Genomic DNA, 27,588 nt, shown 5'->3' with positions numbered 1-27,588 from the left:
TGCCTGTAGCCATAGGTGTCCTCACTTTCTCCCTCCCTGCTGTTCCCTTTATCTCCTTCTTCCTGTCTGAGTCTTTCTTCCAGCCCGTTTAGCCGCACTACGTATTCAAGTTGTTCGTTTTAGGGTCAGCGTGTTTCAGAACTGATATCACACATTACATATTAACCAGATAAGGTGGAGACACTTTGTTTACATAACATTTCTTTCATCTTCTTCATATCTGAGGTGTGTTTATACGATTTGTAATCAAACCTCTCTTCTCTGGCTTTTCTTCTAGAGTGCTGATGTCGGTGAATCGTCCCTGGGGAAAACAAAGGCTCCGCCTCTTCATTTTGTGGCAACCTATCGCATCGAGAGAGCAGCTGGATCGGACACGGTCCTCAAGCACTTTGTCAGAGACTGATGGAAAACTTCTTTTCTTTTTTTTTTCCTCTTCGCTTTCATCTAGTTGGTTGTGGAAACCAACAGGGATGTGTGCCAAATGACATTCTTAAAAAGCTATTTGCTGCTCTCATTCCTTGAGTGAAACCCGTCAGAGGAGGGTACAAAAATGGAGAACAGTGTTTTCTTTTTCTTTTCTTTTTTCCTAATTGGAAGAGCTCCAATTATAAAGAATACAACGGTTGATGAAAAAGAAAAATGTGTGGAATTGTACATCTGCTCAAAAAGTGCCTCATTTTCAGATTGTAGCCATTTTCCAGAGAATTTCAGTGAAGCTTTGTGGGGTGTTTTTTGTTGTTTTTCTTTCCAAGCTTGATTTAATGTAGTTCTAAAAACAAAAGTGGGGAGCACTGGTGTGAGCTTTTACTGCATTCATGTCATAAAGTATGGAAAGTTTGAAGGTTTGCTGTGTGTGCACAGCGATCGTCAGCTTTGTGATTAGAGTTGCTCGTATGTGGCTGAAAAACATTATAGACACTATGTCTTTAGGTTTCAGTTCATATTCCTTGATGTGAGTCTTCCAAGATGGGTAAAATCAAGAAAAACATGTTGACAGTCCTAACTGGAATGTTGAAATAAAATGAAACAGGGGGGGAGATTGTACACAATAAATATGACATGAACGCAGAAATTTCACTAAGTCCTCAGAGCCACAAGCCTAGAGACCAGTCGGCAACCTCCTGGCAACTTCTGGTTGCTAGGGAAAAAGTTAGTATTCCCCAGCGAATTGTTGCTAGAGGAAATCACTGCACCAAAAACTGCACCTTCTTGTCATTGCTGTGGTTGCCAGCAGGTTGCTGCAGTCACTTGTAGTTTGCAAGGAAGATGCAGACTTGTCTGCAAACACTCACCGCTTACTCTCCCAAGCAAACCATAAACCAACACGTTTCAAAAGTTGCAACCTGTTTTGAAGGCAAACAGTTCTCCATTTCCAATTTTTTCTTACAGTTTCACAGTTGCTTGGTGAAGAGATGGAAAGTGTTAGCGGACAGCATTTCTTCTTGCAGCCTCTAGCAAGCAAAGCAATCACAATGTTTTTGATGCAGCAATAAAAACACCTTTTTGTGACCAATTTCAGAGTCGTGTAATACCCATTTTTCCTTAGAAAACGGTGGTTGCAATGGGGTTACTAACTAGTCTCCAACCATTTGAGTATGGAGCTTTTGCAATCAGTTTCACAGCAACTGCCAGCAGCCTCTAGCAATGACTCACAACTGGTTGAGGAATAAATATTTTAACCTAGCAACCAGTAGCTGCTAAATGGTTGCTAGCAAGCCACTAGGTTTGTCTGACTGAGACCTAAAGTACTAGCAATCTGCTAGCCTTCCTTTCTACTGTGAGAAATACTAGCATAGCTGCTGTTAGCGTACTGTTAAATATTATGCGTCGATTTTACTCTTCAAAATTCAAATTTTTCTGCTCCTGATATCTTCTTCACTGCATACTTTCGCTGTTCGGTGAGCCATAAGTATTGAGCGCACAGGCCTCAAACAAAAGACACTTGTAGCAGGGAGTACAGTTGCCTGCTAGCTAGTTAAAACCAGCTAGATCAGATTAACATATTAGCATTGTGCCAGGGCGTAAATTCGCCGTCCTGCTGACCACAGCTCAGGGTTAGACCCCCCCCTCCCCAAATATACTGCTAAGCAATCCCATTAGAGCTACTGGCTCCAGACACTTGTGTCTCACTTAATCCCCTTCATCTCAGGATGCTAAATAGCATACAGTGCACACAGCTGAGGACAGAGGCCCTATCAATAGCCATGCTGATGCTAGCTTTGTAGCCGTCAGCACACTGCTTTTTAGCAGCTGAGCAGGGATCAGTTCTCATTTCATCGGTATGAAAAAAACTGCAGTTTGTTCACCAAACATTTTAAGAGGTGTTTTCACTTTGCTTTGGCCCCAAGTCCTTCTTTTCTGTCTAGGCTCTTGCTTCAATCTCTGCTATGCATTAGAACTTAAGTGCCTGTCTGTCATATCTCTCTCTTAGCAACTAGCACTAATATAGATATCCTATCAGAGTATACTGACTATTTTTGTCTCTTATTGTTTTTGGGTCTCTTTTGGCTGTACAGTTCTCATGAAAAAACTTTTTCTGTTTGTGCGGTGTGGCAGCGATCTATCCGATGACTTGACTGATAGCCGTGGCTTTGAGCCCATAAGCGTTGGACCTTAATGGAGGACTAAATCGCAGCAGTGCCAAAACACAAAAAATCGCGGCTGTTCTCCTCTGGTGACCTTGAGCTCTCAAGTCTGGACACATTGCTTTGTTTTTGTTTTGGGGGGATGAAAAAATGTTAAAAAATGTAACCTTTTATGTTCTCCCTCCCCTGGTGTTTTCTTTAGCAGCGAGGGGAAAACCGTGACATATCTCACCTCGCTGTCTGCTCATTGTGAAGATTTGCGTATGCTTTAACCTTGAATTTGTGTGTGACTCTGACTGGAGGGTTTAAACAAAATACAAGTGCACGAAGAGGAAGAAAAGGCCGCCGCACAGAAACAGCAGCAAGAAGGAGAAAAATAATAAATAACTTAACGTCTAATTACACATGTATGTGTGTAGCTGCAAATTTGGACTCGCGTGTTTGCCCGCCTGCCTCGGGATGCTCGTGAACTTTTTCCCTCTGGTCACATGACTTTTAAGGTTGACAGCGTAACAATTGAGCTTTTTTGATTGGTAGGAAACTGCGGGTAATAAAGGATAGTCATTCAGAATTGAGAGGGGGGAGGAATAAGAATGAAAAACAGACTCATGAACACATGAATCTCACGTGTTTACCCACCCCAGACTCGCAGGCAAACACGCGATAATGAGTAGAAAAGCTTCTAATGGTATTTTTGGAGATGTTCTCATAATGTAACTCAGCAGTTTTCAGCCAAAACGCAAATGCTTGATGGTACTTTGGAGTTTAGAAAGAGCGCACAAACACAGTTGCTTTCAATCCTGTCGTTATTATCCTGCCATTAAGAGCCCCCCATCCCTCAAGCTCTGAGCATCTGATGATTTTATTCTTTTTTTTGTTTTATTTTTGCTTCATAATGAACGTTTTTACCTTGTCAAACTGCCCGCAGCCTGGACAACTTCGGCTGCCCGTGGCGACGTACTCGATTGTCACACCCACATATCATGAACTGAACTCCTTCTGGGAGACGCTCAGGCAGTTTTAAGGTCGGCTGTATGATTTCATTCATTGCATTGTTAGCGGATGTAGATGTGTTCATTAAATGTGCAGGAAGGTGCTGCTGCTGCTGTTCTGAATTGTATGTATTCCTCCTGTTCCCCCCGAGGGATGGTACTGAATGGGGAATATTGTGAGATTTGCAATTGATGTAGACAGTTTTACTTCTATTGCTTGAGGAAAAACAAAATCTGACTAGAAAGGATTAAAAAAAAGTCAAACAACAAAAGGACTAAAAGGACTTGTGGTTTCTTTTGTGTCTGAGACTGGCTGCTGGGTTTTTGATTGATGTAATGGGGATGATTTGGTAAAAAGAAAAGAAAGAAAAAATGACAGAAAAACAACGGAGCTACTGAGCTGCGAGCGGAAGACGCTTTAATTTACAGTCTGAAGCAAGTGTGAACATCTGCGAGAAATGCCACAGACGCAGACGGGCTCATGCGCCTCTCACACTTTGTGAGTCACACACGCTCGATGAGGCTGCGACCACAGCGCAGATGTCACGCTGTTTTGTGGAAAGGAAAATGGCCTGGTCGTTTTTCAAAGGCGTCTTAGTCACATTCGCCACTTCCATTGATAAGATCGTCGACTGGATTTTTTGGCCGCTCTCCGGTGGAGTTAATCACTCGTCTGACCGGGAATTTAACCAACACCGTGTTCGCTCAAAGGCCTCCCTCTGCCTCATTCAATGCGACCCTCTCACTCAGCACTTGGGTTTATTATTAAATAAGCTTTCCTCTGCCCGATAAATCCGTGCTCCCGTGTGGGATCTTGTATCGTCTTCGTCCACAGATGGATGAGTAACTAAACCCAGCCCAGGTGTGATTGCGGGCTGGCAGAAGGAATTAATAGAAATGAGAGCGCCCAGAGACCAGACGTGCACCTGCACACGCTCTCACTTCCCTTTATGAATAAAAATTAAGGCTAGTTTAGACAACCATAAGCCCCCAAAGATTAAAATAAGGCACTAAAACCACACCTGAGGATACTGAAACCTACACTGCTGCTTTTTTCTGACACTTTAGTTCTCTTTGGCGCTAGTTCACTTTTTGTGTAAATGCGTCTTGGAAAATACAGCTGAAAACAGAAGTGTCAGCCAACTGTGACAACTGTAGGCAAGACGAGTGAAACTCGGTGTTTGATTATGAAGAGCTAAAATTGTTTGATTACACGTCTAATATCAGAGACATGTTAATATAAGACAAAGAAGTCCCCCCCCCCCGACGCCGCCAAAACAGAAACGACCGAAAACAAACCGATCATTGACAACTTTAGTGTAGTATTAATGTGTGTGTGTTTGTCTGTGTTATTTGCAAGAAAAGCTGTAAAAGTGGGCGAGTGTGGCTCAAGAGTTGGCAGTTCGTCTTGTAATCGTCCTTGGGTAAGACACTTCACCCGTTGCCTACTGCCTCTGGTGGTCAGAGGGCCCGGTGGCGCCAGTGTCCGGCAGCCTCGCCTGTCAGTGCGCCCCAGGGTGGCTGTGGCTACAATGTAGCTTGCCATCATCAGTGTGTGAACGTGTGTGTGAATGGGTGGATGACTAAATGTAGTGTAAAGCGCTTTGGGGTCCTTAGGGACTAAGTAAAGCGCTATACGAATACAGGCCATTTAAAAATGTAAAAATACGGTTAAAAGTCCCAAATTTATGCCCTCCTTCATATTTTTTCATCCAGCATGCCGGCCTGATTCTGGCCCCCAGGCCTAACATTTGACACCCAGGGTCTACACAAGTTTACACAAGCAGGAGCCAGGATAATGAATCCATAAACAAGATGTGTCCAGTGCATACACACATATTTACAAAATGAATGGTAAGAAAGTGCGAACATGGTCAAGTGCATCCCCTATATCATTATGAAGGGGGCGTTTAGTTATGTGAAGCAGAACTTTGCATCCTCAACTGAATTTTTAATTTATTTTTGTAATTAATTCTTAAAGTTTGTACCTCAAAATTTTACTTAATAAATTTAAGTAATTCTGACTTATGGATGGAAAAAAAGAGGAAAAATCTGTGGCGTGAACTAGCTTCCATACATTTGTGCTGCAAAGTTGGGAATTTTAACAGGTAGCCGTAGGGGCATGACTAATTCTTCACACCATTTATACTCAAAAATCAGAAATCTCAACTTCTGAGTCAGCCTATTCCACCAGAACATCCCATCAAGTCAGATTTCCAAATCAGAAAGTTGAGGCACCCCCGCTAACCCTGACTTAACCATCCAAGATGGTGGAAGTGCAGGACAAAAGTGTTAAAACTGTAAAACTTGTAATCTGTGCTCCAATTGTTTGTGCATTTGTGATTTGCTAAATGTTGAGTACTGATTCGGGCTCGATCCGTGAACATGCCGTAGCCTCATTTTTGGATGCAATAAACAAGACATTGAGCTGAGCTGTATGAGTGTGGGTCAGAAAATTTTAATCTTCAAAAAGAATTGCTGTCAAGAGCATGCCAAAGCAACAGGTGGCGCTATGAACATAACTATTTAGAAATGTTGGCCCATAAAAAGCCAACTAATAACAACACGGTGTACAGTCACATCAGAAAAGCAGATAAAGGTGCACGCCTAGGATGTTTTCCTTGTCCACATTTAAATGCAGATCATCTTGACCCTGGAAGGACACTTTTAGAAGCTTCTTCTGTAGTGTGGCCTGAAAGGCCGAAACACATCAGAAATGCGACATTTACCAAAATAGTCTAGTACATTATAGTTTCAGTCATTTCTCTGGTCCTATTCAGTGCTTAGGCAAGCAATGCTCCTGATTTACTGAGTGACCTTAAACACTGTCACAAAGAATGTCCCTGTTTCTATAGAAATCCACAATCAGTGAACTAAAAATGAAGAAGCAAACCATCTTTGTGATGCACTCTGAGGCCCTCACAGCAGATAAACTCATTCAAATTAATCTCATTACAGTTAAATAAGACAAGGCGGAAATGCAGAGCATCATAAGGAGAGAATGGACACAGCGGCCATCTGGTAGTAGTGGCGACAGCCAGCGATGATGCCAGGCTCGGCTACGGTGACAGCATCCCTGGCGAAGACAAACGACTGAAAGAGAGCAGAAGACGGATGGTGGATGGGAGCCAAAGCAAGAGGACACAAAGTTCAGTCATAGGGAGGTGCGCTGGCCATGAGCCAGCGGGTGGACCTGATGTGTCTGACTGCCAATAATCTCGTTATTGTATATGTGTTCATCATACTGTATCTGTGTTGCAGTTACACAAACACACCTACATGCACAAATACATACACAGTGGCACAAATACACTCTATAACCCTGCTTGTATAAACATTAGGAATACCTGCAGAGTATCGTGTGAACAAATTCAGTTAAATAACCACAGGAGTCCCTATGTGGAACATCACATGAGCTTTATGTCTGGAGTTCCCAGCGGTGTCAGATTTTTCACAGAGTACATAAATCCTTTAAAGTGCTCGAGAAAAATGCTACGGTGAGCTTCCACAGTGATAGCAGATATGATCGACACCACAGAGGGGAAAAAAAGCTACTTAATGGTGCAATTTTTGAGTGCAAGAGTCTATTTTGAACCTCAATATGCACTATATTTATATTATTTTATATGGGTTTCCATGGCCGAGCAGCTGCATCCAAGCATTACATCACCAAGTGCAACGCAAAGTGTCGGATGCAGTGGCGTAAAGTACGCCACCACTGGACTCTACAGCAGTGGAGACGTGTTGTTTACAGTGACGAATCACGCTTCTCTATTTGGTAATCCAGCAGATTGGGGATGGACTCTTCTTGTTCCAGAATGGATGCACATCAATGCACCAAAGAAAGGACCATAATGGCATGGACCAGCAAGTTTGGTGTGGAAGACATTGACTGGCCTGCACAGAGTCCTGACCTCATCCTGACAGAACACCTTTGGTTTGAATTAGAGCAGAAACTGTGAGCCAGACCTTCTCATCCAACATCAGTATCTGACCTCACAAATGCGTTTCTGGGAGAACGATCAAAAATTTCCATAAACATTCCTCCAGGTCAACATAATATTAAACCCTATGGACTAAAAACAGGAAGCGTGAAGGGGTGAGGGACAAGCAAATACTTTTGGCAATATAGTGTATGCTCAGTTTGATTGAAGCTAGGATTTGGAAACTTCAGTTTGTTGCAGGTTAACAATTCCTTCAGTTTAAGTCCTCAAAAATGATGTAACTGCACATTAATGATCCCATGCACTAAGCATGCAAGCAAAGAGTGCTTGCATGATGTACTAGACTACAGTCTGCTTCTGTAAAATCAAGGCTGTTGTAGTTAGTGTTATAACGAATCAAGGAATGGTATGAAATCTGATGTTCAATATATGAAAGAATGCTAAAAGCTCCGTCGAGTGTGTGTGTGAAAATCATTTCCTAAAATAGTTTGATTTCCAGTCTGCTTTAAAGCATCAACACATCTGCTGAGCGCAGTAAAAACAGGTCTTAAAGCTGCAGAAAGAAAACAGATGCATAAATCTCCCGTCAGATGTACGTCTTGGGCCCTTTGATGAGGCTAAGCGATCTATTTTTATAGGTTTACATCACTAGTCTCTGGCCTTGCACATCATGTACACTTTGTACCACTAAATGCTGGCAACAATACAGGAAGTCTTCCGGTCTTTATGACTTCCTCCATGGTGCGGTCCACAGGAAGCTCGATGAATGTAGGGCATGGATGAAGCTTTTGTTCCAGAAGCACATGTGGGAACGGTGATGTGGGCACTACTCCATGCTTCAAGAGTGATTCCTCAACATTATTCACACTTATTCTATTGCAGTACTGTGCAAAAGTCTTGAGCCATCCCTCGTTTCTTTATATTCTGCTTCCAAGGAGGTAGATTTTCATGTGGTTTTTTAAAGTGCTCTCAAGCAAAACATCTGAAGGCTTTTCTGAAATCCTTTCCAATGTTGTTTTTCTTTGGACATTGGCTGCTTTTTCACTCATTTTCCATCCAATTTGCTCCAATTTCTTTTATTGAATCTGTCCAAACGTATCAGAAGGGGGGGGGGGGAGGGGGGGGAGCGCTTCCTTAAGAAATAGGAAAAAAAGAAAAACAGCATGACCTGACGCGGGACCTGAGATATTCGTCTTGCACCTCTGTTGATCTGTTCAGGCTCTCATTCTTGCAGAAAGGAAACAGAGAAACGGTGAAGGTATGCCAGATTACACAGGAACTGGACTGACAATAAGTGGCAACAGGAAGTGATGAGTCCAAGTTTGAAATTTTGGGTTCAGCCTAATTTTTCAGCACGACGGTGATCCCAAAATATCCCAGTGCACACGATGCCAATACCTGGGTAGCAAAAACACACAGTGGAAAACTATCAGTCATGGATTGGTCTGGACCTCAAGATTATTGAAGCAGTGTGGGATCAGCACGATAGAGAACAGAACAAAAGGCAGAAACATCCAAAGAAGAGCTTTGAATGTCCTTCAAGAAGCCTTTCTAACTATTCCTGAACACTACTTAAGGATATGTCAAGAAAGCTTGACTAAGAAAGGACTTTTCATGAGAGGTTAGAAACAGCTATGCTCTTTTTTCCTTATTCCCCCTTACAGTTAGCCACATTAAACCATAAATAAGCCAATAAAACCTTTGACTACAGCCAGATGCAAGATGCTTCTCTTAATCCTACAACGTTCCTGTATTTGTCTCCATGTATATATGAGCCTTAGGGCAAAGTTAATCACTGCAGACTCAGTAAAGTAAGTTTACACACAGTCATGGTATCCATGTGTGTGGGTCCATCCACTACATGACATCTGAAGCCATCTGAGCCACAAACACCACAGCCGACGCAACCATTTTCTAATGTATTTCCAGTTCCTTTTCCTCACCGCCCCCTCTTTCACATAGTGTACATAGCCAAACAAAAAGCCTTTCTCTGTCTTTCCCTCCCTCCCCTTCCTACTCCCGACACCACCCAGCTCTCACTCTCCCTCTCAGCCGACTCGTGAGAGACTGTTTGCTGTGATTATGGATTTGTCTGGGTTATAGGATGCGTATGAAATTAGCTCTGTCACTCAGGAGCTGGCTGGCTGGACTAAAAATGGGGAGGTGGAAACTGTAAAAAACAATAAGTGCCACATGGAGGGAGTGAGTGAGGGGAAACGAGGGGAAGAAGAAGAAAGGAGGAGGGAAGTAAGGAGGGGCTGCGAGGCCTCAGTGCTTTATTTTCTTTGAAAGCTCCCTGAAAACCACAGACACATGGTACAGAATTCCCCTCACAGTAGAAGTGGGAGGGAGGGCCAGCCTTTGCAAGAAAACACCACACACACACACACACACACACACACACACACACACACACACACACACACACACACACACACACACACACACACACACTGATAGAGAATATTTTAGGCGAGCATAGAAACTTGGAATTGTGTGAACTCGACACACAACACTCAGCTAACACAAAAGGCAGCACAGAAAGAGGGTGACTTTGAAGGAGCCGGCAGGCCCACGCCTTTACATGCCAGCACATGGAAACCTCATAACATCAAACATCATATCACCTTAATACCTCTCAGTCCCACTTTCCACGGGTATTGGTAGAGAGTTGGAGGGGGGGTGTTAATCCAATATACAATGTGTTTAACTTTGACTGGCAGGTCCCCTCCAAATAAAAAAAACCCTCCCACTTTCTCATGGCTTTGGGGCCTCTTCCAGGGTGTAGATGGAGGACAAGTGTAGAACTGGAATTTAAGTGGAGTACTGAGAGAAGGTGAAGGGTCAGGTGTGAATGGACTTGTGAGGAGCTGTGATCTGGGTTTAGTGTCGGCACAGCATCCCCGAAAACTGAACGCTTGATTGTCTGATCGATAAAGGAAAGGAATGGATTTAAAATGATTACTATCTGTTGCAATGATGATAGAAAATTGATCTTTGTGAATTCATTTTACTTAAAAGTCATGTAGTGGGCCAACAGCAGACCCCCAGGATGAGAAGTGCAAAGCCTCTTGACTTTATCACATTAGATAATACAGTGGATGAGCCACGCCATCTAGTGGAACATCTGTGCTCTTGCTTCAAAACCAGATCAGGTCACTCAATGTGTGCTATCCGTAAATTCAGCTAAAACTGACAAGACACAGAAGAGTAGCAACAGAGTGATAACTACATCCTTGTGATTGAAACTAACTAAATGTGTACTACATCTGCATTCCCTTTACGGTTTAATTCGAGACAAATAGGGTAAATAATGGAGCGTTTTAATGAATTACTCTGTGTAAACTTATGAGATCGGTTGATGGAGTTCAAAGAAGCCCCACTTGGGCAAAGGAGGATCAAGTTTTCCATCTCAGAGACCGGCATGCTGAAAGCGTGAATGTAAGCTCAAAAACAGGAGATGGAAAATCTGTGTCAGCACGCTGAACAGCCACTGCCTGCATGAAAATGAGGACACAAGGAATACAATCCATTTATAAAAAGCCTCAACAATGACCTTGCTCTGTTTTCCCTCTTTCTATTTGACATTATAGAACGCAAATCATTTGCCAAACGACTCAAAACCAACGCTCAAAAAGCCACATTTCACGTCTTCTCGGTCAGAGCTGGAGTAATTCAGTGAAAAGGCTGCGTTATCATACATTCCCAGCACGCTGAGTTTTCCACATCATCCAGAATTCCAGTAAAGCACTCTGCTAGTCATCACAAATTACTGGTTTAAACAATACTGAAACAAAGAACAGAAACGCAGGAGAGCTGATGCAGCATTAGGAAAATATGTTAAAGCCATTCAGTTCATTTAAATATCTAGACAGGAAATTATACATCAGTAATACCAGGAACAGACTACAGAGCTTTTCTGAACAGACTATTTTTTTCTTTATTATTTAAACTAGAGCAACATGCTTTTGGCATCATTCATAATGTGGATAATAAATATTGCAACATCAGCATACTGCAATCCAGTGGGATCTGGGTGAGTGCTAAACTCCTGCACCTCATGCACTACACCTATCAGTTTAACTGTAGGCACAAAGATGGCTTTATTAGCTTTAGTAACCAGGGAGAAATGTAATGGGTCACATGCCGTCACAATTCACAGGTTATTGGTAATGTGTGAAGTGCACAAAGAAAGTGATTAGTTTTCTTGTCTTTTCTTGGCTGACTGTATTGGACAAGCTAGTGAAAATTGCAATCCACTGAGAAGTCAGGGAGGTTCACGAACATTCATATTCAGGACAAATGAATCTCATTCAAGTCTAAATGAATGTGTTTGAGTTCCGGAGGATTATGAGTGCATGGTCAGTGGTAATCATGGCCATAAAAAGCATGAAAATATGTAATTTCACTGATCATGTTACTGATGTTAGCATAACAGTAATAGGAAGGCCAAAACCACAGCTTCCTGATGTGGGGGTCAACCAATAGGATCACTCCATCTATGATCATGAACATTTAACAGGGGTGGGCAAAACATTTTCCCAAAGAGCCACCATTAGGGCCTGATTGTAGCAATTACTATGATCAGTAACTGTTTATAATACAGAGATTAAATTCATATTGAGCAGAAGTTTAGCTTATTGGTTGGGTCATCCACAACAGTCCCCCATGTGGCCCCTTGGGAAAATTGTGCCAACCACTGCAGGATCCAAGTGGTAACATGGATAGCAATGCAATATTTCAAACTACCTCATCATTTGGTATTTCTTCATCATTTTGTGTAAAATGTATCATCATGAAGAGTCTTTTGTTAGACTTTGCTGAATGGTTTGAACTGAATGTTTTTCAGTACATCAGGAGCAAGAACTATGGTGAAGTTGTAAGTAGTGTGCATGGAGGTTATGCAGTGGAAAAAACAAAAGTTCTTGTAAAAGACAAATGTGAGCTTGATACATTACGTGATCATTATTTGCAGCTCATCCATCCTTTGCTGGAGGAGCTAAAATACTATCTAGAACATTTTAAGCCAAAAGGTATTTCTAGCTTTATACTTAAACCTGCTTTGTTAGCATTAAGTATCAAAGCTAACTGGTTTTAGGTTTAAGACTAATTGGTCAAATTGTGCTTTTGTTAGCTAAACCTGACCCATTAGCTTTTGTTCTTTGGCTAAGCGGTTCTTGTTCCTAAAGCTAACAAAGTGGGTGTGTATGGGAACATCTTACACATTAGTCTTTGAGCCTACAAGTCAGGTTTAGCCACAAAACCTACTTTGTTAGCTGGCACTGGGCTTACTTAGCCTAGGAAGAAAAGCTAATTGGTTATATTTAGAAACAAAGAATACTTTGTTAGCTTCAACTATGAAGGCTACTTAATCTTTCACGTTTCCTAGGCCTTGCTTTTTGCAACTTTAGTAAAGTCCCAGGCTTTTAAAGTATTGGAAATGCTAGCCTAATTATAAAAATTACCAGGATGCTCAATACCACCTCCTCACTACATGAAAAGGTGAGGACAGATGTTTGAAATATTCTCATGAGATCTCATAATTTCACCAAACTACAGAGACCTTTTATGTAATTAGACACTGAGGTGTTTTCAGAGGGAAGACAGTTTCTGGTTGCAATGACGGTGCATATTTCACATTTTTGAAGCTAAATTAAGGGTATTTTCTGTTATCGTCCTAATATTACATCTACTATTACAGTTACATTACTATTAAGGGTCTTTATAGTGTTTATCCTTAAAACTCTGCAGATCACTGTCCAGTTAGTCCTCTTTGTTGCTGGGTACTTATAACCTAAAACAATAAATTATAACAAAACAAACAACAAAAGTAAATTATGAGCCTTTTAATTTGTATGGTGCAGCACATACAGAGGAGCATCACAGCAGATATACAGACAAGAAACAGAACTGCTCATCTCAACGATGCTCTTTCTGCCAGCAGACAAAGATTTGCACAGCTGCTCATCACAAATCTAGCATTTAAACATCTGCACATTTTAGTCAATTGGCTCTTTATGCTCCATTTCCAAGGTGAGAAGACCGATCAGCCCGTTGCACGCATAAATCCAGTTTAAATCTTCAGCAGGCGCGAAGAATGTAAACAAAAGGAAACAGACTGTCACTGTTTAAAGCTGGTATCAGGAGCTATAAACTTCACTAACAAAAGTACCCTTGAATGTAAACACGGTTTAATCAGCCATTTATAGCTCAGCCCTTGTAATAGTATATCCATCAGCTCAGTCATGTTGTTTAGAAATGTTTGTTGGCACAAAAACACTGTCATGTGTACTTTTCCAGCTTTTATTGGAACTGTTCCAGCATTTTTATTGTTTTTTTTATCTGGGTGAGGCAGGTTCACTGACTTAAAGGAAACATTTTCAGTAGAAGTTCGTAGGTACTCCATCTCTAGCAAATCTTTTGTAAATGCCTGACTTCCTACTACACTTAATAAAACTTCAGAGCCACCGCTTTCCTCATTATCTGGAAAAAAAAATCTGTTTTTTTCCATTCATAATCGGCTTTTTCGCTTTTATCCGCCTTGTTTTTCTCTGTGCCGCTGAAATCTCCCATCTCATTATCAGTATTTTCCTCAGAGTTCTTGGTCATGTTTTTCCACTGTACTCATCATCATCATCAGAGTTTAAATTCGAACGGTTCATCGCTTTCTTTTGCTCGGTCGTAGCTGTCACGTTTGGAAAATGATCCATATCAGTTGGCCTGTCAGGAGATTCTGTTGTTTCCATGACACCACTGAACGAAGCACTTCCAAGAACATCGGTGTAAGTGACGGCTTTAACTTCGGCGGGGCGCTTGGGCAGCCTGACTATGGCCACAGTGTGATTGGTGAATGTAGAATCGCCGAGCTTTTTGCTGTTTCTGTGTCTTGCCTTCGCGTGTTTGGCTCTCACGGAGCGGCTGGTGGAGGTGTGGAGCAGGGTTGCCTTCATCTCAGCAGGTTTGCTTTGGTTGGGTGTCCTTAGCTCTGATTTTTGCTTTGATGCAAAAGTGAGGCGCCCCGCTGACCTCAAATGAGCGGAGGAGACTATGTAAGATGCTGATGCTGGATCTTGCATCGGGTGTTGCCACCATATTTTGTTGCGAGCCTGTGCTGTCGTGTTTTTTAAGGACTTGAATCTCTGGAAAGTGTAGGGTCTGCTGCTGTTTTTACCAGGTAAGACTAATACAGAATCCTCTGCTGTCTTTAAATATGGTTTAAGGTCAACACTGCTCAACTCCTTTGGAGTCCATGTTGATGTATTGCTGCTGCCTGGCTCAGTTTGATTGGAAATTTTGAAGCTTCTCGGTTCTGAGGTCTGTCGACGTCCGACTTTAATACCATCAAGATCCTGCTGGAGTCTGGCAGATTTGTCCGGTCCTTGAACTGAAGGTTTGGCTCCCTCGAGTGGTCGAGAGTCGGATCTTTTTGGAGCTTTTGTTATTTTGTAGGTTCTGAATTGTCTGTAGTTGAGGTTTCTGTCCACACCAGGGTCACTTTTAGGTGTCATTACTTGCATAAACCCTGATACAAACAGCGTGGGTGTTGTGACTGGGATTAAGGTGCTGGGTGAAGGTGAAGAATAAACTACAGGGTTTTTCTCCAACATTACCGGTGGTGTTGTAGTAATAGCAGATCCTCCTCTTTGGCCAAAACTGTACCTTTGGAGCAGAGCAGGGTAAAAATTTGACATTTTAAACTTATAATGTTTCATGTTCTCAAAGCTGTGCTGTTTGGAGTTTGGCTGTTCTTTAAAGGTGAGAGCGCGTGGCTTCTTTACAGCTTGCCACACAGGAGTTTTAAACTCTTTGAAGCCAAAGATACTTTGTGTGCCCCCTCCTGGTTTTTGGATTGGCACCAAATCTCTTGTAGTTGCATTGACTTTGCTGACTGAAAGAGGTTCCTCACTTCTGGTGGCATACCCGTGTGTGGAATAAATGTGAGGTGAAGGGGAAAAACTTGCCATATTCTTCGTTTTTACTGGAGCAAGATGGAGATCGGAAGATTGTTCTGTGATGTGAGGAGGAAGAACTAAGCTGGAGATGGGTCTTTTTAAATCTTTGTGCATCTGTTCATCATTCTGAGCCGCACTAGTATGATGATATGGCAGATTGGAAGTAATTTGCTTGGTTGTATCTTTTGTGTTATAATACCTGGATCCAAATCTGCTGGCAGCAGGTACATCAGAGGGCCTTTGATTATCTGACGTAATGAAAGCATTGCTTTGTCCACTTAAAGCCTCTCGTCCATCTCCCACAACTCTATTAACTGAGGTCTCAGGGCCCTTGAAAAGATACGCTTGCATCTTTTTGTGTCTTTGTGTCTGACCGTTGCTCATTGAGTCTCGCCCATGGGGGGAATCTGTGATGGATGATGTCAGTTTTTCTGCGCTTGGGTTTGTGTTAATAATGGGGGTGTTTGCGCCATTGCTGATTGATGTTGCGTGAGGAGCCAGATGACTTGTAGAGCTGAGAAAATTGCTTGATTGACTCCCTCTCCATGTACTCTGTGCCCCAACTGCTGGAGATTCATTTGTCTCTTTATAGTCACTGTAACGCCCCCTTGGTGTTTCCCAATAACCACTCGTCTGGGATGAAGAAAGAGAAAAAGAAAATGGGTTTCCAGGAGATTTATCTTCATCCGTCCTTGAAGAATCAGTCTTTGCAACTTGTCCTCTGCTGTAAGGTTTTGGAATATATTTCAGGTCCCAAATTTTTGAAAAACTCAAGCTTTGGTGACTGCCAGCTTTTTCTGTAGGTGGTTTTCTAATAATCATTGACTGGGAATCATGAAAATTTCCAATTAGGGCTTCTTTCTGAGTGAGCGTGGGGTCATTCCCTTTGGACCTCCATCTCTCTACGCTTTGCCCTCCGTGCTGGGGAGAGGATCTGCTAGTTAAAAAGCTGCTTGCCGGCCTCGCTCCATCTGTTCTATGGCCTCTCTGCACTTTTATTATTCTCACTCGAGACTGCCTGCTTGCTGGGCTGTTTTGACCGTCACTGTAAATACCTTGTGTAACCTGTAAAGGTTTTGATTGCTGATCAATGATTGACGGAGTCCCTCTATAATTTCCACGCGTCTTAGTTTCGTCATCAGTTCCAGTGTGAAGTCCAGTTTCTGTTGACAGCAGACCAGTAGAGGCGGGACGATGTTGCCTATACGGAGTGTAAAGTTGTCTCCAGGCGTTGTACGTCGCTCCATTGTGCTTCTGAGTTGCTGTGTAACTGGCTGAAAGTGAAAACAGATAGAAAATTATAAACTAAAATATTTTACATATCATATAGCCTGGCAATTGGATGACTGACAACTCTAGCAGGTTTAAAGCCCGTGTTATGTCTTCTTGAAAGAGGTCTGATGACCTACATGATTGCCAAAGTTTCACATAATGACGACATTGTATCTACAAGTAATCCCTTTGGAAGCTCTGGTTTCAGGCTGCTGTCGATTCTCAGTTTCAAGCTTTCCCCCCTCATTACACTGTTAAAATTTCAGGCAAACACCCAGATATTCAAGGAATTACAACTGGTACGAAACAACAAAGTTTTATTGTATGCTGATGATATCCTACCCTCTCTTTTAATGCTAGCAAGGAAAGCCATGGTGAAGTGGATTGGCAAGGATCATCACTACATTTCTATGTGGAAATCTCAGAGGTTGTGAATCTGGAAAAGCAGCATCTCATCTCTTTGACATAGTTTCTTTTTTTGCTTTCGTTTGTTTACTTATATTTAAAAATGTAATAAAAAGAACAGTGTTATGCAAACTTTTCACCCCATGTACCAAAAATGAGAGCTTCACAGGATATTAAACTGAATACATTTTATATAACCTTAGTTTTATATAGAACCAATTTGATTTAACTGACATCTTAACTACGACACTTACAGCAAGTTATTATTTTCTAGAGGAGTCTAAGTCACGGTGACCTGTTAAAATCTTTGCTCTGGAAACAGTCAAACATCCACAGGAAGAACAATCTAAACACAACAGAACTGAAACACTGAACACAACACCGCAGAATTAAAGATGGGAAGCTAAGCAGTCTTGTTACTGCAAATGTTTTTTCATAATTATTAAATGAATCATGTTTGCGCCACTATATTTAATAAATAAACATTAGCTAAATCCACCGATTCAAATTAAATTGTTTGGCGTTTATAGAGTTTGTGCCGGTGAGATCATCTGCTGCTATGCTATCATCTGCTATTCAACCCTTCTGTTTGCAAGAGGAATCAAGTCAGAAGAAAGTTAGTCTTTAGAGGGTGCTCAGCTTCAGAAAGTGGATGAACTTGGCAGTCTGCACCATGGTCCTGTGACTTGTGAGTCATGCAAAATTCTCTGGCATCTTAGATTAAAAACAGATTCCTGACTGTAACACTTGTATTTCATAATCTTCCCTTATATGATGTAAGATCACTGTTACTGAAGATGAAATGTTTATTTTCTTCCCTCACGCCAGATGGCTGCCCCCCCACCCCTGTCTGAAAACCCCAACAATCTTCTCTCTACTATTGCAGGATTTTTACTTTTGCAATTTAAAGTGACTTGAGGGGACAGTTGTTGTTGATACTTTATAAATTTAAAAAATGGAATCAAATTGATCTTATTAAAATAAGATCCTTATCTAAATGACCTGGAAACTGTTTGTGACATCCCTGATAAAAGTGCGTTCTGCCATCATTAACACCATCAGCTTTGTTGAAATAAATACTATGACTCTCCAGCTAACACATGCACAGCAAAACCCCACAACAGCCATTAGGATGAGCATGCTTGGGCTCACCTCTCGCAGAATCTGGGCACACAATAAACAGCACGATGGCTGCACAGATCGGCACAAACACAAGGACTCTGGAGAGATAAAAATTACACCCAAATGTAGATAGATAGAACTGAACTGTCGTCACAAATAATTGCTAGTGCTTTTCAGATGTTTTATCTGCATGTGCAAAAAACCCCCACAAAATACTGTGTACCGTTTACCTCAGGTGAGGAGCAAAGTTGCTGAACATGATCAGCAACTTTTTTCCAGGTTTATACGACTAGTAAAAGCTGCAGCAGCGCCGTTAGTCGGTATCTTTTACTTGAACCATGTAGGGGATCTTGCAGCTCTGCTGGTGCTTGTCAGTCTGATTGGAGGCAATACAGTTCACCTGGCCTCAGGTGACCAACTTCCTGGAGCTATGAGCAAAGGGCTATTTGTTGTTTTTCTGACTTCAGTGAATTTTATGTAAAACATTAACTTTCCTTTTTTGTCTACACTCCTCTTTCCTTTGAAAGGCCGTACATTTCCCCTTCAATTTACTTATCAGCTTTTAATTATGACAATAATAAATTCAAACTTTGTTGTTTTTTATCAAAAGGCAAATCACTAAAAATCCACAGAAAGCTTCAAACTGTGTTTTTAAAAAAATGTGTTTATTTTTTTTAAATATTAAATACTTTCATAAAAACAAATAAAAACAAACAATAAATATCAAAACAGTTGCATCTGTACATAAGTGGGGCTGAAAAGGCTGCTTTGGCATCACATTTGGCTACACAGCGGCCAAACAAGGAATCAAAACATTCACAGTGTCCACATGGCTTTATCATCATCGCCATCAAGTCCATTTTAAGATGATTCGTCACTCATACTGCATTACTCTGGGGCCATATGGGCTGCTCAAAACATGTGGCAGGACATCATGGCGAGGGCCCTCAGGTCTTCACTGGTCATACAGTCTTCTGAAAGAAAGAGAGAGCACATTAGAAAACAATGAACAACTTAATTCAATGGAAACCTCCCTAAAGTTAAAGAATGTTGTTATTGAATGGATACACATGCCAGTTCTTACAAAAGGTACCGAAGAAAGTGTGATCAAACCAAACTATAGTGTGACTAAGTTTGCATCTCTTTACAGCACTAATCATTTACTTAAAATAAAAAGTTGGCTATTATTTTCCTTTTAGTTCCTATAGCAGTTGGATTATTCATGTGAAGTTTTTTTCCTTAAGATTTCAGAATAAAATCACTAAATGGACACAAACTTGAGATTTTTAGATGATATTTTGACAGTCTGGTTTCGCTGATACATAATCGAGGATAAATCTGCCAGTGAAAGTATCATAAACCACAATCAGGGTCTCTCTTACCTTCTCTTCTCTGCTGGCCCTTGCCGTTTATCGCCTGCCAAACTTTCTTCAAAGACCGCCGGAGTCTCCCGCCTCCTGTGCCCGCGGAAGACTCGCTCTCCTCGGCTGGAGTCTCGGGAGCTGTCGCTTCCTCCTCGTCCCCTTGAACCTGATCGTCCACGTCGGGCTCGTTGAGGAGTCCCGCAGCCGTCAGCCGCTCCAGTGCGCTCTCGTCCACCCTCAGCTCGGCTCGGATCTTCCCATGATCGGAGATGGATGTGATGTGTCGGCACAGCGGGCATACGATCAACCTGCCAGCCCCCAGATGCGCATCTCCGGGTCCCAGGGGCCTGGACAGGGCCAAGAGGCAGCTCTCGCAGAAGCTGTGCTTGCACTGGAGCTCCCGGGGACACCGCCGACCCGCGTTGTAGGTCTGGTAACAAACCCCGCACTCGAGTTCCTCTGCGCACATGTCGTTTTCTGATGCTGGCGTTTCGTCCTTAAAGTTTGAATGAACCAGAAGGCGAGTCGCTCTCAGCTTTATTCAAACTGCACCGAGAGAGGCGGGGCGTGGACGTCCTGTCGGAAACCTAACCTTTCAGAACCAACTAAACACGGCCGATGAGTCACAAGCCCCACGTGATGTAACGATACTGCTGACAATGACGCCATGAGAAGTGGTTCCAAAACACACAGACACCCACACCCAGCTACAGTAACACAGTAACAAGTGTGTATCTACACAGAATATCCACATTAAACATACAGAGTTTGTTTTCATTCCTCCTTGTCTCTCACACACTCCTCTATCACTGTGCAGTACATGACAGGCAGGAGGGCAAGATACAACAAGTCAAGCTGTGTAGACATTTCTAATAGTCCCAGGAAGTTATCTTCAGAGATCAGAGAAATGTCTTTCACATATCAGACTAGGCTTTTCCTTCTTATCTAGTTGTGTATGTGTGTATATGCGTGGGTGACGTCGGCTCTTCCCTCTCCACAGTAATCCCCCAAATAAAACTCCTATCAGATAATCCAGCCCTAACTCCTTTCATGGTGATTTCCGCTGTGCCACAGTCTCGGCCAAAAATCACAAAGCCAGAACCTCTCCTGTTCTCTCCGTTTGTGTGTTTCCTGTGTGAGTTGTAGAGTCTTTTGTTCTCTCTGTTCTTTTTACGCCTTCCCACTTTTTCCCCCTGCATTGATCTTACTGTACAGGGTATAATTATGTAAAGCACCAGGTCTCTTTCTTAATACTCAAAGGAAAATGGGATCATATCCTGTGAAGTATTTCGTTTTTGTTTTTTTTAGAAAAGGGGTGTTTGGGTTTTTTGTAATGGGTATATACATGAACCACTTTTCACCTGTTTAACTACAGACACACAGAACTTATACTGAAATGTTACGACTAATGTTTCAAGTCAACAAACCTAACCAGGAGTGAAGCTCACTGATGCAAATATCCAATTAGTCAGTCACATCGCAGCAACTCGATATATGTAGGCATACGCCTGCCATGTAAACTGGAGCTGCCAGGGATCGAACCACCTGCCTTCTGAATAGTAGGCCTGGTCTACCTCCTGATCTACAACCAGACAGATATAAAGGCAAAATGGGCTCTAACTGGTTTGCTCATGCCTACTTGAGAAGTAGGGCGTGTGTCAATAATTTTAAGGGCTTTCTGAATCTTGCACAACCAACCTTTAAACACAGCATGTGTGATACAAACAAACTACGCCAACGCCAACGAACACAAGGGACAGACCTCAGGTGGGTTACATGTCGGTTTCACTTGCTGTTTACGCTTCAGTACAAGTTTACAGTTTTATTTGTCATATGCAGGAAACAGCAGCACACACTTTATTCCCGGTAAGCAAAGCTAAGTGAACAGGTACCTTCCAAGTAATATAACAATAAACTAAATAGTAGGTCAGATCACTTAGATCAACATGGGTGTGTAAAATGAGTGAAAAAACACTTTAAGATCAACAGTTTAGGAAAATCATATCGAAAAATCTTAAGTCACAAGTTAAACTGTCTACTGTGAAAATTCTCCACCTGAGCTGTTTCAGGTTTCTGAGCTGGTCAGCAGGATCTCAGTAATGCTAAAGAGAAAGGAACCAGCCGTCAATTAAAAACCAGTGATGGTCTTTGCATGGAGCCTGCATCTCACGTGTTTATATCGCTGTATTAATTACAAAGGTGTAAAAACTATACACCTTCCAAACCGATACCAAAGTTTCTCTGTATGTGAGGAAACCTCTATGATGATCAGTTTCTCCATTTGAAGAGCATGAGAGGTGGCCACTGAATGAATCAAGGAATCTGAGCATGTATGCTATGTATAAACTGCAAGGATGTTTAATAATTTCAGCCTAAGCCCTACTTTCTATTTTAAAATCCCAACATGCTGACTGTGTGGAAGCATAATAACATGATACGCAAGCGGAGTAGTGCAAGTCATGATCGAGAGACACCAATCTGTCATTTTCTGTCTTTTGTGTCCTGGTTACCTTTACATCACTGAGGGTTTAATTACTGCTCAGCGAGCCACACAGGTGCCTCACTGGGGACCAGACGGATAAAATCAGGTGAGACTGAGCGAAAACAAAAGGTTGCCAGTCAGCTGAGCTCAGACATTATAAACTCGCCTGATTAATGTGCACCGTAACGAGAACAGATCTGTACCGACATGAGAGGAACTGCGTGTGCCTGTGAAGAAGAAGGCGCCGGTGTTGTAGGTGGGAAACAAAGGTTCCTTGGATGAGTGGGAAGCGGAGCGCAGTGGGTAAGTGACTCTCTGATCTCTTTTACGTTTGTGATGATGGAGCGCTGTGTGTTACTCTGTGTACAGTCCCAGCAGGCCCGCTCGCCTAGAAAAGAGTTCACTTAAGTATGCATAGCTGTCTTCCACAGGTCGCTTTCATTCACTAAAATGCTTAGTTTGGCTCTAAAAGTCGACTTTCTGTTCTCATTGCATGAATGTGCTGATGACTTATTGAAGAAAGGCTTTCAGGTTGCCATGGACCGATTCAAAGGGGACCCGGTGTGCTAAGCAACAGTCCCCCACTGAGTGTGTGTGGCTTACCTCGTCATTGTCCCGTGCGAGACACAAATATAGAAAAGCAAAGCGCCAGTAAAGCTACACAATTCTACTGATTCCTTTCATAAATCACAGATCAAATGACATCAACAAATGTTACAGACTGTCAGTGTGTCTGACCAAAAGGTTTTACGCCTTAAAGTAAAGTATTGTGTATTTCCTTGTATCGTTTTTATGGTATATACAGTGCCGTGGGAAAGTCTTGACTGTGCCATGATTGCTTTACATTTTGATACCAAGGAGCCAGAGTTCTTGTAATTTTTAAAGTTGACTTGAGCAGTATTTCTCCACAATTTCCAAAGGTCATGTTCAGTCCAGTCCTTATACCTGACCATTTCCAGAGGAGTGGTTTTGTATTAACCTCTTAACACTCACCTGTGAACCACTCAAGTCTAAAACGTATCTAACTCGAGGGATGAACGGTTTTTGTGTCTACACATAACAGAAAACTTAAAACATAAAATGGCGTGGTTTTTGTGAGTGAGTCTCAAAGACCTATCAGCCCAAAGCTTTGCGTCCTTCAGGGACGATCTGATTTCCTCGTGTCAGCATTGTTCCCACATCATCATAATTAATGTTGTTCCAGGTTCAACATTGCAAGTGACCAATCACCTTCTTGTGACGTCATTCCTTTGCGACTTCGAAATACCCGCCTTCGAGTATTTCGAAATACAAGTGAAGAAGCGAAAAACCACATGCTGACACGAGGAAATCAGATCGTCCATATTTCAGCATGGTGTGCAGTGTGTCCTCAAAAAATCTGAGGAAACTGGGCAAAAGAAGAAGCAGCAGGTCTAAAAAAAACTATCTACAGCAGATGCTGTTCAAACCTTCTGTGTATTACAAACAACCAATTACAAGAAAGTTGCCTTAAAGAGAGAGGCACTAAAAATGGGTTGTTTTTGTCACAGGATGAACAGCGGGGCTGCACTTAAGTATAAGAAAAAAAGCATTATTTAAAATATAAATTATGCAAAGCTACTGTAGTAGAATCCAAGAATCAGAAACTGTGGAAATGAGCATAACAGTTTCCCTGAATTTGACTTCTGGCAGCAGCTTCTCATTGCAGACAACCTTATCAATCTTCACATCTAATGACAGGAAAGCAAAGCAGGGCATTTCCCAAAAAGTCTTCTTCCCATAAAGATTTTATTTGACTCTAACACAGCCACGGTGTTAAAATGCTGGGCTGCTGTGTCAATTCAACACACCTTTTGAAAAGAGTCTTTGTGTTAGAGATCCACTTAGTTGATTTAAAATTACACTTCCATGAAGTAGAAGAAAGCCGGTAAAAGCCAGCCCAACAAAAACGCTGGGTCTTACATCACCCTGAGTTCAGTATGACATCACTCAGTAAATAAATAATGACTTCTGGCTCGGTACATGCAATCTGTTTGCAACACAAACCGCTTCCCCTAAGTGCCTCCAAATACAGTAATTTTGATACCAACATTTCTTATGTTTTCTTAATTTAAAAAAAACCCAGCTGCTTTGAATGACTGAAGTGGAACAAGCCTGAGCTGGGAAAAGACGACGTGCTCTGACAAACACACACACCCACAAATGGAGAAATCTTAGAGTGACTGATTACTTCCTTTCCCGACTATTTTGTATATTTTTCTCTGACTGTGTGTGTGTGTCTGTGCTATCTAGCACGCACTCAAGGGCAAAGGTGATTGTGAGTAAGTGAGGGGGGTGGTGGATGGTGGATGTGTGAGCGGTTAAACGGATGAATGCTATGACTCATGGGCCGTGGAATCTGTTCATGAAAGTTAAAGAAACAAAGGATCTTTGGGGGAGCAGATCCTGATGTTTCTGTCTCACGGAAAGTCGACATGAAGTTTATGTTGATCATGTTTTCTCTCTACAGAGTTTAACATCTTTAGCTAAAAACTCATCCCCGACTTGCCTCTCGCCAGTTCTTCTACATCCACCCACTCCCACACCATGTCAGGGCATGTTGCCCCAGTGCCGCAGAAGGAGGATCCCGCTGCTGCTTCCGTGCCCAGCCGTGGCTCCGGTCCAGGGGAACCCATGGATGTGGAATGCCCCATCTGCTACCAGGAGTACAACTGCTACAACAAATGCCCCCGGATGTTGGAGTGTCTCCACGTTTTTTGCACTGAGTGCCTCCAGAGGATCCAGCTCTGCCCCCCTGACGCCCACAGCCCACAAGCCATTCCTTGCCCTCTCTGCCGCCATCTGACCCCACTGGAAACCGGGGATGCCCTCACCTTACCCTGCAACTCCCGCATCCTGTCCAGGCTGCCCCCCGGGGCCTTCCACCTGCCCATGACTGTGACCTCGCGGATGGCTACAGTCACCCAGAGAGTGGTGCTCTCCATGGAGGGCAACAGCAACAGGGACACCCGCTTCATCATCTTACCCACCGTCAGCCTGCGGGTGCAGCAGATGCACCCCGAAACCCCTTATGGCACAGCGCCTGGCCTGGTGGGCGAAGAGGAGATCATACAGCAGAGCAGGAAGACGCTGTTTTGTGTACAGATCCTGGCTGTCATCTTCTGGGTGCTGTTTGTGATCACTTGTGTGTTCGGGGTGGTGTTTGGGCCACATTTCCTGAACAGGAAATTTTAGAGTTACAGAAATTGTTTGCCAGTCTTTTTCTATTAACATGCTTTTTTAAGTGTACTTAGCATTCACCCTGTAATCAAATTAAGTTTTTACTTATTAGAGCTGCTCCTTTATTCAAAAGGGGTTGCTCCAGAAGACAGCTCTGCATATGGGATTTGGTAGAATTTTTTTGTGTTACAGTGGATACCAGAGGTGTGGACTCGAGTCACATGACTTGGACTCGAGTCAGACTCGAGTCATTAATTTTATGACTTTAGACTTGACTTGAAAAAATGTTCTAAGACTTGTGACTTGACTTGGACTTTTACACCAATGACTTGGGACTTGAATTGGACTTGAACCGGTTTACTTGAAAAGACTTGATATTTTACCCCAAATATAAAATTTAACATGCATATTATATAGAGATTGAAAATGTGACGTCATTCACGGGTAGAACCGCAAAGGATTATGGGAACTCGTGGCAAGCGGTACTAGCGCACGCAGGCTTTCAATTGAAATCAGTTATACAGCGATAAAAAGAAACACAAAAATGTCAAGAAGCCGTTGTATTATTAACTGCAATAGCCGGTCGCATGACAGCCACGAGAAGCTGACGGGTAAAGAGATCGGTTGTTATCGGATTACGTCGTTGAAGAGAAATTGTTCGAGCCATGTTTCCGAAGTAACAAAGACGCGACGGATGGCCTGGATTGCAGCCATTCAAAGATCAAATATAACGTCCCAGAACACTCCAGCTCACAGGTTAGTCTGCTCCAAGCATTTACACGAAGGTCAGTGTTTTTTAGTAGTTAATACGTCATTTTCATAACATAATTGGTGATATAGGTTACAAGCAAGTCTGGCGCTGAACAGAAATTGTCGCGCTATGCTCCTTTATTTATTGTGCATAAATAGTGAATTGTCCTGACACAATATTGCGTTTCGCTTCTGTTATTATGGTACATTAACAAAAACATATACTTTTATTCACAGGATAAAACAGTTGTTTTGTATCACTAATTGCCCAGTGCGATTACAGCATACAATATTGTTGTCACTGCTGCATTTCTGTGATGGGTACCAGAAATTATTTCCACTACTAATTAATTACCGTTGAGCTCAAAGGTCCTATTAATAAACGGTTAAGGAATGTGTATTTATGACGACGATTTGTGAGACTGGTAAACTTATGATACGTACGATGGTCTTTACTTTCTACACGGTGCATTTCAAGGTCCTGTACCCATCCGTCGGTAAACTGTACCTGGGCTTGTTGCAGTGACCGGAAGTTACTAAACTTCATGAGTGTATGCACTCACTCCAAGAACCGTATGATTATAAATATGCATATAAATATGCTAAGATGAGATAGCTGACTTCATCTAACTAGCAAATGTTGTCCAGGCTACGTTGGTGATACAGTTTTTTTTAATGTGTATGATATTTTTGTCATGCGATTTTAAAGCTGGTCCTACAACCGCATCCAAGAATAACATGCAGCTTATCTCAGAACTGTCGGTGAAAATTATTCTTGGAGCTAGGTTTAATTGAGCTGCATTTTAAAGAGGTGCAATTTCACAATTTGTGTATATTTTCTAAGTTCACTATTTTGTCATGTGTTGAGAAAAACACAGATTTTAAAATTACATGGTCTAATATTTACATTTAGCATAACTGCAACATTATTTTTTCTTTTTTTTTTTTAAAGACTCGAAAGGACTTGAAATTCAAAGTTTCAGACTTGTGACTTGACTCGGACTTTTACACCAGTGACTTGAGACTCGACTCTGACTTGCCTGACATTACTTGAGACTTGACTTGAGACTTGAGGATAAAGACTTGAGACTTACTTGAGACTTGCAAAACAATGACTTGGTCCCACCTCTGGTGGATACCCTTCCTGACACAACTCCAAAGGAGTTTGTGTCTCCTCCTGATCTTGAACTGGTGACCGTTCACATTCAAACTACTACACTAGAGTCCAATCCTTAAATGTGTCCTTACTGAATGCCTTAAGTACAGATTTTTAATCAGTGATAGCTTGATAAAGCGTGCCCCCTAGTGGTTAATAGGGAAACAACCAAACCCTAAGGTTTCTTTAATCGTTCTCATCATGCTTATTATGTTTGATAATATCATTTTGCAGCGGCTGACTCTGCTGCCAAAGAATAAATTAAATGAGGTCCTCAGTCCTTAAATCAGTCCTTTACTTTGTGCAGGGTGTGCACATGTTTGGAAATCAGTGAAAGTGGCCTAACTTTAATAATCTACTTGAGAA

At 42.1% G+C, this 27,588-nt stretch overlaps 3 protein-coding genes across 4 annotated transcripts in view; 2 read left to right on the top strand and 1 right to left on the bottom strand.

The window, feature by feature from the left end:
* Nucleotides 1-3,849, top strand: part of LOC308412028 (insulin receptor substrate 1-B) — a 64,235-nt gene extending 60,386 nt beyond the window's left edge. The window contains exon 4 of the mRNA XM_080906097.1: nt 278-3,849. Coding sequence (XP_080762223.1) covers nt 278-285 — 8 coding nt within the window. The 3' untranslated portion in view covers nt 286-3,849. The remainder of the gene's footprint in view (nt 1-277) is intronic.
* A 15,100-nt stretch (nt 3,850-18,949) lies between these two features.
* Nucleotides 18,950-20,217, bottom strand: LOC308388922 (RING finger protein 227). Of its 2 annotated transcripts, none has more exons than XM_080869935.1 (2): nt 19,655-20,217; nt 18,950-19,243 (listed from the first exon to the last, which is right to left on the bottom strand). In XM_080869935.1, exons 1-2 carry the CDS (start codon nt 20,103-20,105, stop codon nt 19,185-19,187), a joined length of 510 nt encoding a protein of 169 aa, XP_080726061.1. In that variant the 5' UTR covers nt 20,106-20,217; the 3' UTR covers nt 18,950-19,184. The 2 variants fall into 2 exon arrangements, with proteins under 2 accessions (XP_080726061.1, XP_080726060.1); XM_080869934.1 differs by having other exon boundaries at nt 18,956-19,246.
* A 1,986-nt stretch (nt 20,218-22,203) lies between these two features.
* LOC308403134 (E3 ubiquitin-protein ligase RNF182) lies at nt 22,204-25,386 on the top strand. Its single transcript, XM_080892387.1, has 2 exons — nt 22,204-22,421; nt 24,607-25,386. The coding sequence occupies exon 2, from the start codon at nt 24,684-24,686 to the stop codon at nt 25,329-25,331; it is 648 nt and encodes a 215-aa protein (XP_080748513.1). The 5' UTR covers nt 22,204-22,421; nt 24,607-24,683; the 3' UTR covers nt 25,332-25,386.
* The last annotated feature ends 2,202 nt before the right edge of the window (nt 25,387-27,588 follow it).

This window comes from Rhamphochromis sp. 'chilingali' (assembly GCF_963969265.1).
Source record: "Rhamphochromis sp. 'chilingali' genome assembly, chromosome: 1".
NCBI lineage: Eukaryota > Metazoa > Chordata > Actinopteri > Cichliformes > Cichlidae > Rhamphochromis > Rhamphochromis sp. 'chilingali'.
The sequence above is the reverse complement of the archived record's forward strand: the minus strand, read 5'-3'. Positions and strand labels throughout refer to the sequence as shown.